This window comes from Oryzias latipes, chromosome 3 (genome assembly GCF_002234675.1).
Source record: "Oryzias latipes chromosome 3, ASM223467v1".
In the NCBI taxonomy this organism is placed as follows: Eukaryota; Metazoa; Chordata; class Actinopteri; order Beloniformes; family Adrianichthyidae; genus Oryzias; species Oryzias latipes.
The window spans coordinates 20,308,244-20,324,659 of NC_019861.2; the positions used below are offsets into that span (position 1 = coordinate 20,308,244).

At 37.4% G+C, this 16,416-nt stretch overlaps 1 protein-coding gene across 5 annotated transcripts in view; it reads right to left on the bottom strand.

Annotated features, from left to right (window-relative positions):
• Positions 1-11,932, bottom strand: part of mical2 (microtubule associated monooxygenase, calponin and LIM domain containing 2) — a 35,907-nt gene extending 23,975 nt beyond the window's left edge. For all 5 annotated transcript variants that reach the window (XM_023953473.1, XM_023953472.1, XM_023953475.1 and 2 more), the window contains exons 1-2: positions 11,801-11,932; positions 2,055-2,418 (exon numbers count right to left, since the gene is read on the bottom strand). In XM_023953473.1, coding sequence (XP_023809241.1) covers positions 2,055-2,309 — 255 coding nt within the window. In that variant the 5' untranslated portion in view covers positions 2,310-2,418; positions 11,801-11,932. The remainder of the gene's footprint in view (positions 1-2,054; positions 2,419-11,800) is intronic.
• Between the last annotated feature and the right edge of the window lie 4,484 nt (positions 11,933-16,416).

Genomic DNA, 16,416 nt, shown 5'->3' on the forward strand with positions numbered 1-16,416 from the left:
AAACTGCCTGCCTCGTTACCAATCAAAACAGACATGTCTTATGAGGTCATTGAATCTTGAGCTTTTAAATCACAAGTTATTTCAAACCTTCACATTTCTATAATGAAGAAAATCCTTCTGGATCTGGTTGACTTGTTTGATTTAACACTGTGCTTTGAATCATCAAAACTCATAACATTTAGTTGGACAAGTTTCAAAACTAAGCACACACTAAAGCATTGTCACAGTTTTCCCTCTACCTATCGGAGTCTAACTTTGTTCTCCAAGGAGAAGCTTGTGAAGAGGGGCGAACGCGTTCACTGCAACTGGAGCCAAATAATCACAGTTGCTGAGTGATGCTGTCTCTTTCTCTGCACAATAAAAACACTGGGCACAGCTGATGGCTGAAGGTAATCACACTCCTGCAGGTTTTCCAACACTCGCTCATCACCATTACTGCCCCGCTCCCTGCTGAGGCCACTCTGTTCCAGATGCAAGCGACACGTCATTATGAATGGGAAGCAGGTTGGTCAGAATTTTCTTTCTTTATAATAAAAAAATACTCAAAAGTGGGCTTTTTCTAAACTTTTCTGTTTGATGACAGCTGCATTCATGAAGTTTGCTTTTTAGTCTGTTTTGTCAGAAAACATTTCTTTGAGAATAAAATGGTATTGGGAAGCACTAGTGGCAGTGCTTTGTTAGATGAAGATTATGATTACTAAACATGAACTTGAACAACTTATGAAGAAGATAGAAACAATACTTCCTAAATCATACAGGCTTAACTACAGTATATCTAAGCAAATGTCTACTTTTGAATAATCTGTACGACTGTTTCCTGTTATAAAACAAATAATAGAAGTATGACCAAACAATTGTGTGTTTTTCAGGTTCAGCTTGACTAAAAAGGGCTCCGTCTGCATGGAACTGGAAAGTGGGAGACAGACTAGAAATGTCAAAACTCTATATGAGCGCAGCACATGTCCTTGCGTGGAGAACCGCTCCAACCCAAGGGTAAAAACCGATTGAGGATGCTGAAAGGAAAACAGGATCTGCCTGTGGAAAGGACACACACGCTCCTCACCTTTGTTTCACTTCTGCTTTCATTGTGAAGGTGTAATGTAGATTTTAAACAAACAACAAGTGGATAGCAGGAGATTTTATACAACAAAAACCCAGTGAAACTGCTTCTCCACATGCTTTGTCCTATAAGAACTGGATCACCTCACTGAAAGAAACAGGATTAAAAAAAAACGTGTTTTCCTTTCCCCGCAAAGCCAACTTTAATGCAACACCTGAGAGGATAAGGAGGTTTAAAAATAGGGAACCATGAAATGGATAATGAAATAAAAGCTCTCAGAAAACTACGCAAATACTGTATTTAGACACAAATGTAACTTTTTGCTGTAAATTCACAGGTAAAACAAACAGTTCTTTTGGTTTTACAATACATTTGCCAACATTTTTCTAGACTTCCTTATAAACCGAATAAAAAATGTAGCAGAAAGATCCACAAATCTAATTTAAAAAAACAATCTATATTGGAAAATTATAAAATAGTTTTAGATTTAAGAACTTTCCAAAAACCTTCCCATCTATGAGAAAAAAACAAAACAAAGCTTAGTTCAAGTTTTGACATTGCTTTCCTTTTTTAGCAACTCAATGCCAAAGCACATTCTGTATGATTCACAACAGTCTGAGTATTTGAGGTAAAGAGACTGAGCCCTGAGTTTTTAGTAGATGAAATAGATTTTTAAAAGCTGATAAAATAAGAGAACAATATTACTGTTGTTGTTGTTGTTGTTGTTATTATTATTATTAATTTCTTCTTATTATTATTACTAGCCTGCAACTGTTTTGTTTGAATATGTCACTTAAAAATTCATTCTGAATCTGAGATTAACACTTATCAAGAGTTAATAACAATGAAAAAGTATGGAAAATGCATTTATTTTACTTTTATGTTAAAAACTAAATATGCCAAATAAAAACATTCAAACATGTATCTCATTTTACACCTCCAGCAAGTGTTTGACTGTTTACAAAAAGTACAGAGGGCATGGCTTCAAAGTTACCTTGGTGTTCACACAGGCTTGACCTTTCTTGTACTCCTTATGGGACATCCTCTTGTCCAACTTGCTCCAGAGAGCATTGGCCTTCCAGCAGGAGACCTTTGCCTTCAGGCTGCTGTAGAAAGTGTCGTGGTCTGCAGGGTCGAGGTCCAGGCGTCTGCAGAGGACATTGAAAGCCTGGAGAGCTCCTTTGCAGGTCGAGGCCTGAATGAAGTTCTCGAACAGCTTCGCCACATTCTCCTCCTCTGGCTTTCCCATCGTCTTCGCTGAAGTGCGATGGTCTGGTGTGCGGAGGCTCCTGCTCGCTTCAGCCCTCTCTGCCAGATGTGGCTACACCCTCAGCTTGGCTCGCACCGTCATGCCCAGTCTACAGAGGAACGACATAGTCTGATGTCATCTCATGGCAAAGACTCTAACAGACCGCTTCAGGCAACACGTTTTTTCCATGCACTTTATGGAAAAAAATTGCATTCATTGTATTGGTTAAAAAAGAGGAAAAAATATCACAGTTTCATAGCTTTATACCAACAAAAACTTGACAACAATAATCAGCTGTATAACCAACACTAATTTTTAAGAAACGGTAACCCTTTACCTCAATCAGCCAGTTAGCAGTTCAAGTACAGACAAGTTTCAGTTTAGGGGAGAATTTAGCACAAGCTGCAATGTGAGCCCGTCACCTTCAGGTATGTTTACTCGCTTAAAGTGTTGTAGGCGTCACTGAAACCTATAAAAGGACATGCTTTAGACCTTTGTTACACAAGCAGCCATTAACTTCCTGTTATAGTGTATTTAAACCACATTTTTACTTTTTTTTTAATTAACAATAAAACATGAATAACTCCTTTTTTTGTTTTTTTGAAATCTGTTTCACTTGAGCACATTTTGTTCCTGACATGTTTAAAATAAACTGACAGATCATGAATGAATGTGTTTATATATTGCATATGTGCCTGTGTGTGAAAGAAGGTCTTGTTCTGACCAAAAAGGCAAAATAAAACTTACTGTAGTTTCCCGCTTTTGCTTCAATCAACCATCAAGCATCTAAAAAATCTGTGCCAGAGCTGGACATCAAAGTCTGTGGGTGGAGACCACAGCTTCCGCAAGTTTTGGAAGAAGCCTGTCTTTGATATATGAATGTCCCGTGGACCAGGCACAGTTAGAGGAGAAGTCAAAGTCTCTGCCCAGGACTTAAACACTCATCTAAAGCTGTCACCACAACTGTTACACCCAAACTCCCTGAGGACTAGACTTTTCAACATAATGCTCAGAGGTTTATAGAGAAAAAAACACACACACACACAACAAGAGAGGTATTCTTTTTAAGGTTATCCAATAATTATTGAGACGTGAAATGTTTGTGTTTTGACTGTTGGGAGGATTTGAATGCTGCTCCAAGTGCAGCAGCATTTGTTCCGGGGATTAAATCTGCTCTTGATTTGCACTGAATCCTGTTTGGTCTTGTGTTTGCATCCTGTTTTGATGTCATAATACTTGAGGGAAGATTGGAGTCCAAGAAAAAAATATCAGCTTTGATCCCCTACAGGACCCTTACCACTGAGTACGCCAAGAACTTTAATGTGCACCTAGCTGCAGAACCACCTCTGCAAACGGCAGTGCTTCTCAAATAGTGGGGATGTTTTTGACAGTCAGTAGTTTCCTCAAAAAGAACCAAGTAGATGAGAAATCTTTGCATGAAAAAGCAGATAGATTCTGGTCAATCTTCAAGTGAAACTCAGCATGCAAAGGTGCATCAGTAAAACGTGTGGTCTAGCAAATCCTGCCGAATGGACGCCACTAGGAAACGCTGACTTCTGAACTTCACATATGCCTCCGCATCCAGCCCAAGTAAAGTGGTAAAAGCCACAGTCATTGGAACCATCTGTCATGTGTGAGTCACCGAGCACCAATTAAAAACCATTCTCCATCCAAGTGGATCCTCAGCACTAAAACGACATTGTCTCTGACGCGGCCTCATGACTTCATCTGACAGCATGGAAAGTCATTTGCGGGCAGACAGCTCGAGCCCACGAAGCAGCTGCAAAAGTATAATGAATAACAGACAATGAAAGAACACACACAGCTGAAGCACACAAATGATCAGAAAACCATCCGACTGAATGAAGCACTGCAAAGAAAGGAGAAGGTAATGGACAGAGATTACCTTTGCAATTAATTTATTTGATCATCTGTAACATGTAAGGGATTTTATCACATGTGACAAATAGGTGCAGTGATAGAGTTTATGATAAGTTACATTAGCCTATGTGCCTTTATTTTACTGCAAAATGACACGTACATTTTGGAATTTTGCTTTAGTTCTCAGATGATGATAACTCACCAATGTTAGGAATGCCAGCAATCCACTTATGGCATTTACTCCAACAAACAGAAAACATGCTATTTTTTGTTCTACAAATATTTTTAGAACAAACCTTAAAAGGTTGCTCTTTGAGCTGCCTCTGTTTAATAGTATGTCCATCTAATGATATATTTTAACTGTATTTTGTTTTTGTTTTATTTATGTTATATATATATATATATATATATATATATATATATATATATATATATATATATATATATATATATATATATATATATATATATATATATATATATATATATATATGAAAAACGCCCCTCTCACCCTCCGCGGGTGGTTTCTCCTCCAAGCTCGGGTCCTCTACCAGAGGCCTGGGAGCTTGAGGGTCCTGCAGTATCTTAGCTGTTTCTAGCACTGCGCTTTTCTGGACTGAGAGGTCTGAGGTCTTTCCTGGTTGTAGCCACTCCTCCAGCTTGGGGGTTACTGCCCTGAGTGCTCCAATTACCACAGGTACCACTGTCACCTTCACTTTCCAGACTTTCTCCAGTTCTTCTTTGAGTCCCTGGTATTTCTCCAGTTTCTCATGTTCCTTCTTCCTGATGTTCCCATCGCTTGGCACTGCCACATCCACCACAACGGCTTTCCTCTGTTCTTTATTAACCACTACAATGTCTGGTTGGGTCGCCATTACCATCCTATCAGTCTGGATCTGGAAGTCCCACAGGATCTCTGCCCTTTGCCCTTCTACGACCTTCTGGGGTGTTTCCCATTTTGACCTTGGGGTTTCCAGTTCATATTCTGCACACGTGTTCCTGTATATTATTCCAGCCACTTGATTGTGGCGCTCCATGTATGCTTTACCTGCCAGCATCTTACACCCTGCAGTTATGTGCTGGATTGTTTTAGGTGCCTCTTTGCACAGCCTACACCTTGGGTCTTGTCTGGTGGATCTGAGCCTCTATGCCTCTTGTGCTCAGGGCCTGTTCCTGAGCTGCCAGGATGAGTGCTTCTTTCTAGCCATTGGTAGGACTTCTTGATATCAGCCACTTCAGTTATGGTCCGGTGGTACATCCCATGCAAGGGTTTGTCCTCCTATGAGGATCTGTCCTCTATCACTGTATCCTCTACTCTCCATTGCCTGAGACATTCAGTTGGGGCCTTGAGCTTCATTTATTCATGGATCTTGGACGTTTCATCCTGGATAGTGGCTTCCACGCTCATTAGTCCTCAGCTTCCTTCCTTGCGGCTAGCATACAGTCTCAGGGTGCTGGATTTGGGATGGATATGTACAGTATATGTAAAATTCAATTAGGTGATAAAATAGTAAATTGCCACAGCTCTTGCATATCTGTACCTTCTGTACACAAAAATGCCTTTTTGTACAGAAGGTGCTTTACGAATAAAAATGCCTTTCCTTTCTATGTCAGTTGTTTTTTGTATTACAATAATGTGAAACATATAAATAAGCTAACATTATCTGTAAGACTTTGCAAAGGTTTTGTTACATTTTAAAAAAATGATAAAATACACTAATATTTAGTAGCAACCATAAAACTGCACCACAGTAACCATATTTACTGCAACACTTGAACATGACACCAGAACTGAAAGTTAGAACAGAGGTCAATGTTTGTAAAAGAGTTTAGATCAGCAACCACTGACACTATGATTAGTTCACTGGATGCTTTTGCTTTATTTTTTCCTGGACTGCTGACATTATCTATCTGTAACAAAAACAGCATCTGTTTTCTTTGTATTGCAAAAATGTTTTCCTTCATACAACAAGAGAAGCTGTTACATTTCCAAGCAATGCCAGAAAAAGAGCTTTTTTTTCTTCTTTTTTTTAGAAATATTGAAACGGTAAAAGAGAAGAATACCTTTTCTAAAACAGTAGCCGCCTTCCTCAAAAAGACAAAAGAAACCAAGCACGAAGGTCCTGATTTTAGATGACTGATTTTAAAAGGTTCCTGTTGCCATGACCTATCCTCAAAAGCAGAAGAAACAAAAGAGCTAATAATCTCCCTCCAGTCAAATTGATCTTAATGCTCCAAATAATCCCAGAATTAAGATATTAAGACACAGCAGATATCTAAAAATAGTTCAACAATGGAAATTTAAGATCCATACAAGACTAGAGTGATAATGGAAATCTCCCAAAGACATTTAGGCACGACTCCGACAAAACTGAAATGTGACTGCAGCCATATCAAATAACTGCTGCGGCTCCATCATTTGTTTGTACAGAGGACATAACTCGGGGCTATCAGAACACAAAAGAAGCTGACATCACAATCAAAACATTGGGAGTGCTGGGAAATTCACATATTGTCGAGTGAGCAGAGGGCAGCAATAATTACGAAGGGGACAGAAGAAAACCAGGAAGGAACCCTCCGCAGCCTTGATAAGCAGACAAGAGTGCACTGGAAAACATTACAGTCCTGCGGTTTCAGGCCGTGGGCTCGGCCCCTCACCAGGCCCCAGAACTGCACACAGTTATCTCAGCTCTCTGCAATCTGGCTGCGTGTCAGGGCGACAGGGCCCAAACAAAGAGGAAGTGTCAAGTGAGCAGGGCAGTTCGCTGACAGATAATAGCAAATGTCAGACAGCTTCTATGGACAGAGCTGTTATTTCACACACAACAGAAGCAGACACCTGCAGCACCGCCTGGCTCACAGGCCAATGATTCATGCAGAGGCGACAGCACACAGTTACACCTGAACACACAAATCACAGCAGCAGTTTGCCCTACAATAAAGTGTACTCAACTAAAACTACACAGGTTTTTTTGGAACTGCACCTCTCCAATAATCCTAATCCCTGCATTTCAAACTCCCATAAATGCAAATGAAATGAGTCAAACGCAAACATGCCTGGCATCGGAATATTAAGAATCAGTTCTTAGGTTACAGAGGGGCACTGCTGTTTATTAGCATTACTGACTGGCGGGAACAGCAGATTATATAAACCAACAATACTTTAAGCCAGGTTTAAAATAGAGTAGAGTCGTGTTGCAGGGAATAACAAAATGTGATCAGAAAATAAACATGAACATGTCTTAAGCTTATTACCCATTGAGAGACTAATTAAATTTGTCTTCAAGTTCTTAAAGCTGTAACTCTTAATTACAGAAAGTATTTTGGGATTATGGGTGCAAAGAAAAACCCTTTGTTTTCCCAAAGTCGGCATTTACATGACTGTTTGAATGCTTGCTGCAGCGTTGGAATCGAATGAAGTCAGAGGAATACACGTCTGCAACAAAGTGTGAGAGCTGCTGGAGTTGCCTCATATCCTGACTCTCCCTGCAGAGAGAGTCTGGCTTCCTGCACAGATCAAAGCTCAGAAGAGGGCTGCCTGGGTAATCTTTAACCCCCGTGATTTCTAAGCACGAGCAGGGGATATTTTATTTAAAGCTTTTTTTTTTCCCGAGTAAGACAGAACTTTTTAACCGCGTGAAGCTCCTTTAAACCTTCGTGAGGAGGCATTCAAAAAATGTTATGTCCGCACCTATGAATTATTTTGACTTTAAATCTGTAAATGTTGCTGATTTTTTTGCATCAGCAGTGAAGTGTGAGGCGAGAAGAAACCACAGCCTCCTCCGACCCCTGTGAGTTTCCATCTCCTTTGTCTGACACATGACCATTTTCTTCCTGAGAACGAGAGGAAGTAAAAGCTGCAAAGAGGAAGGAGAAAGGTTATAACCCTCACTGGACACTCTGAGAGGAGAAAATTTAACAGGCTGCATGGAAAAAAAATACATTTAACCACCAGGAAGTCCAAAAACACTTTAAAATTAGCTAGTAGAATAACTGGATAGATGCTATTTTACAGATATAAATGGGGTCTGTGTAGCCCTCCTTCTTTTTTTTTTTTTAAATCACAAGATACTTGCAAAGTTAAACTGGAAGTGTTAAGAATTGATGATATTAAAGCTCTTTTATTTTTATCCCGCAAGGCAAAACACTGAAAATATGACACTTATGGTTTCTTCAGACGTGTCCGTTGAACACGTGGAGGGCTGCATGTTAATGGAAACAGGGTTGGTTTGCATTGTTAGGCTGGTTTCTCGTGCTTCACTAAGAGTCTACCAACTGTTGTTCTAAAGAAGATGAGAAACTCATCAGCTATCTCTAAACCTGGATATGTTCTCAGCTCAGTATTGGCATCAGCATTTCAAAAAAATAAACATGCACCAGACATGAACATTTTATTTTCTAAATTTTTGCTTTTAAATTTGGAAATTTGGAAAATAAGAGGGGGGGGGGGTCATTGCAAAACAATTTTTTGTCTAAAGCATAAGAAAACAAAAAAGAAACAACAAGTAAACAACAGAAGTCATGGAGAGATAGGCTATGAGCTCATTTTTTTAGCTGAAAGCAAATAAGTTTTAACTAAATAAATTTTAACTATAAAAACCTGTGTAGTCTTTCAGAAGGTTTAGGTGGAACCACTTTCTGTAATTAGAGAAAACATCAAGGCCAACTATTTTACCCAAAGTTTCACTACATTTCATCTAAATATAACAAAATCTGTTTACTTTACTAAACCAAGAATTTCTTTTTTGTTTCTTTTTTTTCAAAGACTGATTACTGATCAATCTAATTCACAGTCAGAATACAATAATTAAATAAATGTGAGTTTAAATTATCCATAGAGTAATCTCCTCATGTTGCATTGTTCAGAACTTCCTGTGCCTGTCATAAAAAACAAAATTAGACCTCATTATTTCTGACACTTAAAAACTTCCAGGTCATTTTACAGAAAGAGACAACTTATTTGCAGCAAAAAGATTTGCTGCAAATAAAATAAACAAATAAATAAAATAATAATAATGATTATTATTATTATTATAAATATATATATATATATATATATATATATATATATATATATATATATATATATATATATATATATATATATATATATATATATATATATATATATATACATATATACATACATATATAAAGTAAACAGTAAAGCATACGTGGGAAAATCAATGCATTAACTCAGAAACACTTCAAAAAGACTGAGAGATAATGGTTAGGAACATGATGTAGAAACCTTATATTTGAAATTAGATTGATAATGCATTCATCTTTATTTATCTAGGAAAAATTAAGCCTCTCTGTGCACTTTCACAAAAGAATCCATCTTTAAAATAATGAAAGCTCAATCTTTAGCATCAATCCTCATTTTTATAAAGGCAGTTTTTTACAGCAAAACATTTGTTTGTGGCTGAAAATTGGAACATTTCTTCAATATTAAATTGTTTTTTGTTTTTTGTTTTTTTTAGTTAACCTTTATTTACCCAGGAATTGTCCCATTGAGATTAAGAATCTCTTTTCCAAGGGAGTCCTGGCTAGGAGGAAACAATAAATTACATTTACAATAAAATGTCAACATTAAAAACATAAAATAAATAAGAAATTAGAACTTATGTACAACAAGTACAGTTAAAAGTGACTTTCTCCTCCAATCTCAGCCTGAATTTAAAAAAAAATTGTACACTGGTGTTTAAAATGTGTAGTATTTTGAGATTAAGAACAAGTCTTATTTCGGAGGTTTGATGTGCACCTCAAAGCAAGCAAAATACTACATTTATAACAATTTATCAATGAATCAATTTAGCCAACCAAATCGATCTGTCTGAGGTGAGTCGTCAATCAAATCCAATCAAAGTATACCACTATAAAATTGTTTAAAAAGAAATAAATCAATTGTATTGATATTTGAAAATAATATTTAGACTGAGGCCCAGTAGGTCTAATTTTACTACTATGATATAAAAACGAGCAGTGTCATTGGACTGTAAGGATCAAGTCATCATCCCAGTGGAAACACTATGACTTTTGCAAAGACATGTGACCAAACAATGTGGTAGCATGTTCTAATAATGTTCTGTTTTGATTATATTGATGTGGAACAACAACAGTGGGCTGAACTTTATGAAAGTAAAATGTGAATGGATTTGCCATTAATTCTTGTTTACTTGTTTGTTTGTACACATTTTTAATTTAGACTTGAATGTCTTGCAAGAAATACGAGGAATCTGGAAAACTTCTTCTGCACTGTTCAGTACCAGCTATTTATCTCTGAGTCACACTGATTGAAATTTGGCTAAAGATGTCGTGGATTCATTTTAGGTTTGTGAATCGGATCATTCAAAAGGAACCACTATCAACAATGAATCAAATTGTCAATCACAAATTATGATATGAATAGAATTGCTGGAAAAAATAATGATTCCATCTCTGATATAAACACATATGGTTTAAAGGTGATGCCACATAAACTTATCTTTAGAGGTGTTCTTCAATGTTTTGGCACAAAAATGACAAACTCTCCACTTGAAAGATTTGATGCTTTATAAAAACTATGTGTAAAGCAAATGAATTTGTGTAAAGTAACTATTCCTAATGTGTCCGAGCCTCATGTTCTGGCTGTACATCAGTTCCTGTCCATAACAAACCCTTACAGAAAGGAAGATTCCTGCTGGGTAAGTAATGTTGCCGAGTTACAGACTCTTTTGGGCCAGAGTATCTTTCACTCACACACAAACACACGCACACATCCATGCATTCCAAGCCAGGCGGCCTTTGCACCAACACAGTTCAGATGCGAAAGCCTCTTGGCATTATTTCTGTATTTGATGCTGCAGGATGCATCATTTTACAGTCGCTGTGAATCATAACTCAGATTTTATGCAGAAGGGGGACACACAATTGAGTAAGGAACTCTTTTTTTTTTTCTGTGAACCAAGAATCTCCAGTTTATCCAGCTGTGTGCTCAGCAGCCACACAGGAAAACACGGTCAAGCACTTTGTGTCACTCAGTGAGGCTCATTCAGCTCGTGTCAGTTCCACCACACCTCCCTTTATCATGCATTTTGTTTCACTCCACCATCTAGCAGGAGTCCGTCTGGGAGCTATTACAGTCTGCTGAGCAGGTGGAGTGAGCCATGCAAAGCCTGAAAAGAATTCTGACGGTGCATTGCACCATGAGGTCCTGATCTGGACTGCAGGCAACCTGACCGGCAAAGTTTTGTCTTTCCACTCATCTGGAATAATGATAATGATAATAATAAACTTTATATGAAATGAGATTTTGTGGCATTAATCTGCAGTTTGAAAGCGAACAGGTTTGTTTTTGCTAAAGTGGAGACAACGTTTGTGTAATCGGAGCAAATGTCTGACTATCTTTAAAAAGCTTTTGCTGATAACAGCTAAACTTTGCTCAGGAGAGTCCTCAAAAACAATCACACTCTGATGACAACTCCATCCACTTCGCTTCCCGAGTCTGACAGACAGTTGGTTTTCTTTTACCCGATCAAACGTTTACATTTCAGCAGAAACACCGGTTTGACATTTACTGAGGTGGTGAGCTCTCACCAACAATGAGAAAATGTAAAGTGTGACCTTACCTCCTGTCAGGTGTCGGTGTGCAGTTGAATATTTTTTTTCAAAGGTCTTTGGGGACGGTGCGCTCGTGCTTCTCAGTCAGTTTGTTCTGTCTGTGGGCGGAGCTACAAAGACATCCCATCCCGCCTGCGGCTCGCGACAACCCACTGCCGACGTAAACAAAAACGGCTCAAGTGGGCGCGCGCCGGCTATGCCAGACTTTAGCCAGGAACTACGAAGTGACGTCACGCTCGACCCGCAGTCGCCGAAACTATATAAGCGAATCTGCCCGAAAGAATAACAAAGTCATGCGTGCCCTGTTTCAGCAAAATGTCAGTTCTGTTCCCTCTACCGTCTTCTATTGGAGAAATTTTATTTCTGACTTGCCCTGGAAAAATATTTGGACCTTGTATCAGAAATGACTAATCAAAACAAGATGAGAGATGTCTTCTACAAACTTTTATACAGAATCTCTCCAACTAATCAGTACAGATATAATAAGACCAGTGACCCCAACTGTACCCTTTGTAAACAACACCCAGAGACAATCAGTCACCTGTTTTGGAACTGTAATATTACTACAAAGGTTTGGAAAGAATGTACATGTTTTATAAATCATAAATGTGACCCACAAGTTCAGATGAAATTTGAACTTAGCATATTTGGCCTACACGAAAAGAACAAAAAATCTAATTTAAAATTGGCAATTAATCTAATCATAATATTTGGTAATTTTCATATTCACAAATCAAAATTTTCTTCATCGCAACTCTCTTTCCCTGTAATAATTAAAGAATTAGAGTCTTATTTACACACTATTTTTAATAGCTCAAACAAAAAAGCCATACATATTTACGAAAACTGTCTGTCTTTGAACATTTTCAATGTATGGTAATCTGTTTTGTAATATTTCCTTTGTAAAACAGGTACTGTCCCCTGGCATTCACATTGTTATGACTATTGTTCTTTTCATACACAGTTGTTTGATGAGTTTTGAACAATAAAGTAAAAAAACAGAAAAAACAGAGGCGAATATTTGAACACAGTCTTGGTAGAAGAAATATTACACATGCGCATTTGTTTACTCTTTATTTAAAAAGGCTTCTCAAGACGAACCTTAGCAAAAAGTAGTAGTACTCTTGAAGTTTCTTTTATTAAGTAGCCTATACTTAAACATAAGCATAAGTGTAACAAGAATACTGCAGTGTATATTGACTCATAGTGAATAAGTCAGACTGCATTGGAACATTTTAACTTTACAACATATTGATAAAAGGGGTGTAACGGCTAATCGCCAAATCAATGAATATTCCTTCTATTCAGCAAGACTGATCTGTCTGAGGCAGAATGGAATCGAATCGAATAAAAAATTATTTCAAAATGAGATCAATCGATAATCGAATCAGTACTGGAAAATACCATCTGGATTGAAGCATTTCACTATAACGCAAAAATGACCAAGTGTCATCACAGACACACACAATGGGAGTAAAAAATGATGAAGCCATCATTCCAGTCCAATGTGTGGACACAAACTGAATTTAGCAAAAACATGTGACCATACTGTGTTAGAATGTTCTATTAAGTTGATAAGAAAAAACAACAGTGGGCTGAACTTTGTGAAACTGAAATGTGAATAGATTCTTGTTGACTTGTTTGTTTGTACACATATTTAATTTAGACTTGATTATCAAGAAATACAAGGAACCTGGAAAACGTCACCTGCACTGTTCAGTACCCAGGTCTTTATTTCTGAGTCACAATGGTTAAATATTTGGCTAAAGATGTCCTGAATCGATCTTAGGTCAGTTAATCAAATCAAATCAGATTGTTCAAAATGAACTGATTCTTCTTCAGGGTGTTATTTTGGCCATTTTTGTCTCTACATTCATTTAAAGAAGCACTACAACAAAGACTTTAGTTATTTGAAAAATTCCTTTCTTAATACAACCAGACTATGACCCATGACCTGCTGAAACATCATCTATGCTTTGAATTATAAAAAAAACACTGTATGCGTGTGTGTGTGTGTGTTTATCCATTCATTCTACTTTCTATGCATGTAATTCCTCCAAGTAGGAGGAACATGGTCTGGAAATCTCAAGGTCAAAGTGGGAAACACCTCAAAAAATGGTAGAGAATGAGAGTGCAAACAAATTGGTGGGACTTCTAGGTATAGACTGAGATGTTTCAGATCTAGATAATTACCGGCCAGTGTCAAACCTGCCATTTTTAAGTAAGATTTTAGAAAAACTAGTTTTTATCCAACTAAATGATTTTATTAATAAAAATAATATTTTAGAAAAATTTCAGTCTGGTTTTAGATCACATCACTCCACAGAGACGGCGCTGGTCAAGGTTATAAATGATCTCAGGTCCAATTTTGATGAAAAGAAAACATCTGTTTTAGTATTGCTGGACCTGAGTGCAGCCTTCGACACAGTTGACCACTCCATTCTTCTAAACAGACTGCATGACATGGTTGGGATCACTGGAACTGTGTACAGCTGGTTTGAGTCCTACCTCACAGGAAGAGATTTTATTGTCAGTGTAAATGATGCATCATCTGGGAGGCACGGACTGACATGTGGTGTGCCACAAGGTTCGGTCCTTGGCCCCACACTTTTTAACCTCTACATGCTACCGCTAGGTGATGTCATCAGGAGACATGGCATAAACTTTCATAGTTATGCTGATGACACCCAGTTATATGTGGCTGTGTCTCCTGATGACATGGGACCCATTGATGACCTTTTAAGTTGTGTTTTAGATATTGAAACATGGATGGGAGAGAACTTCTTAAAGCTCAATCAAGACAAAACTGACATTTTAATTGTTGGTCCTGAAGCTGAGAGAGAAAGGGTCCAATCCTATTTATCAACTTTTAATCTGAATGTGTGCAATAAAGTAAAAAACCTCGGTGTGATTTTAGATGCAGATCTTAACTTTGAAGCACACGCAAACCAAGTTACAAAGACTGCATTTTATCATCTTAGAAATATTGCCCGAGTGAGACCCTTTCTCTCACAAGCCAGTGCTGAAATATTAATCCATGCTTTTATAACATCTAGGATAGACTATTGTAATGCTCTTCTTTCTGGTGCTAAGAGAAATACTGTAAACCGGCTGCAGCTTGTTCAAAACTCAGCTGCACGCCTTTTAACCAGGACCAGAAAGAAGGAGCACATTACTCCAATTTTGAAGTCTTTGCACTGGCTCCCAGTCAGCTTTAGGATCGATTTTAAGGTTCTTTTATTAGTTTATAAAAGTTTACATGGAACTGGACCCTCATTTTTATCAGATTTACTTTTAGTCTATGACCCTCCCAGAGCCCTCAGGTCCACAGGTGCAGGTCTGCTAGTGGTCCCAAAGGTCAGAACTAAAACCCACGGCGAGGCCTCTTTTCAACACTGTGGACCTCGCCTGTGGAACAGCCTGCCTGAGGACGTGAGGGCTTCAGCCACTGTGGAGGTTTTTAAGAAAAAACTTAAGACACATCTTTTTAGTAAAGCTTTTACATAGTTTTTACTTGTCCACATGTTTTTATTTGATTTTATAAAATTTTAACAGCTAATTTTATTTGTTTTTATTTTAAAGGAGGGATGTGTATGTGTTGGGTTTTTGTGTGTTTTTATTAATTCATTTATTTTATTATTATTTGCATTTATTTTTATTTTTATTATTATTACATTCTTTTTACTTTGTTTATTATTTTAACTAAAATATATATTTTTTTATCTTATTTGTTTTATATTTTATTTTATTTTTTATTTTTTCCTTTGGTAAGCACTTTGAGATGCTATGAAGCATGAAAAGCGCTATATAAATAAAGTTGAATTTGAATTTGAATTTGAAAAGATGCTAATGGCATACCAACCAGACATTGAGGAAAGCCATTTTGTGTCAATACCAAGTGATGACAACATCAGGAAGAAGGACCCAGAAAAAGATCACATACTTGAGCCACATGCTTCAGAGACCAGATTTGTAATTGCAACACAAATGAAACCTTTTACGTGATTTGACCAATTCATACATTTTTGTATCATATTCTAAGGATTATAGAACTTCTTAATTAAACAGTTCCAACCACCTTTTACAAGCAAGAATTACATCAGCTAATAATCAAAATATCATAATAAACCATACTATAACTAGTGGGGCTGGATTGGGAAAAGTACATGGGTCAGCTGTGCTGCTTGTAAAAAGGTTTATTTTGATTATTAAAGGGGAAAAAAATAACTTATCAGTTAATGCTCACCTGTATTACCTTAAGGGCCATCTTTGGTGTAACCATCCCCATAGGAAGCACAACATCTGCTTAAAAGGGCCTGATTGGGCTCAGCGTTCCTTTGTGGAATGTGGTTAGCTATAAAAAGGGTTATGAACTCTGCCAGGTAGTAACAAAAAAGATTAGGGTTTGAATCAAGGTATGGCTGCAAAAAAAAAAAAAGTTAACATTAAAGATTTCAGTGAAAGTATTAGAGATTAAGAGTATTTGATCAAACATCTGTTTACGTGTATTTGGGTTTAAAAATGTTGCTGCTGCAGTCGTGCTGGATTACAGATATTGTTGACACAGAGTGAAACATCAGCTAAATTATTTTCCTTAGTCTGGGATGGTAGATATGTGGCGCCT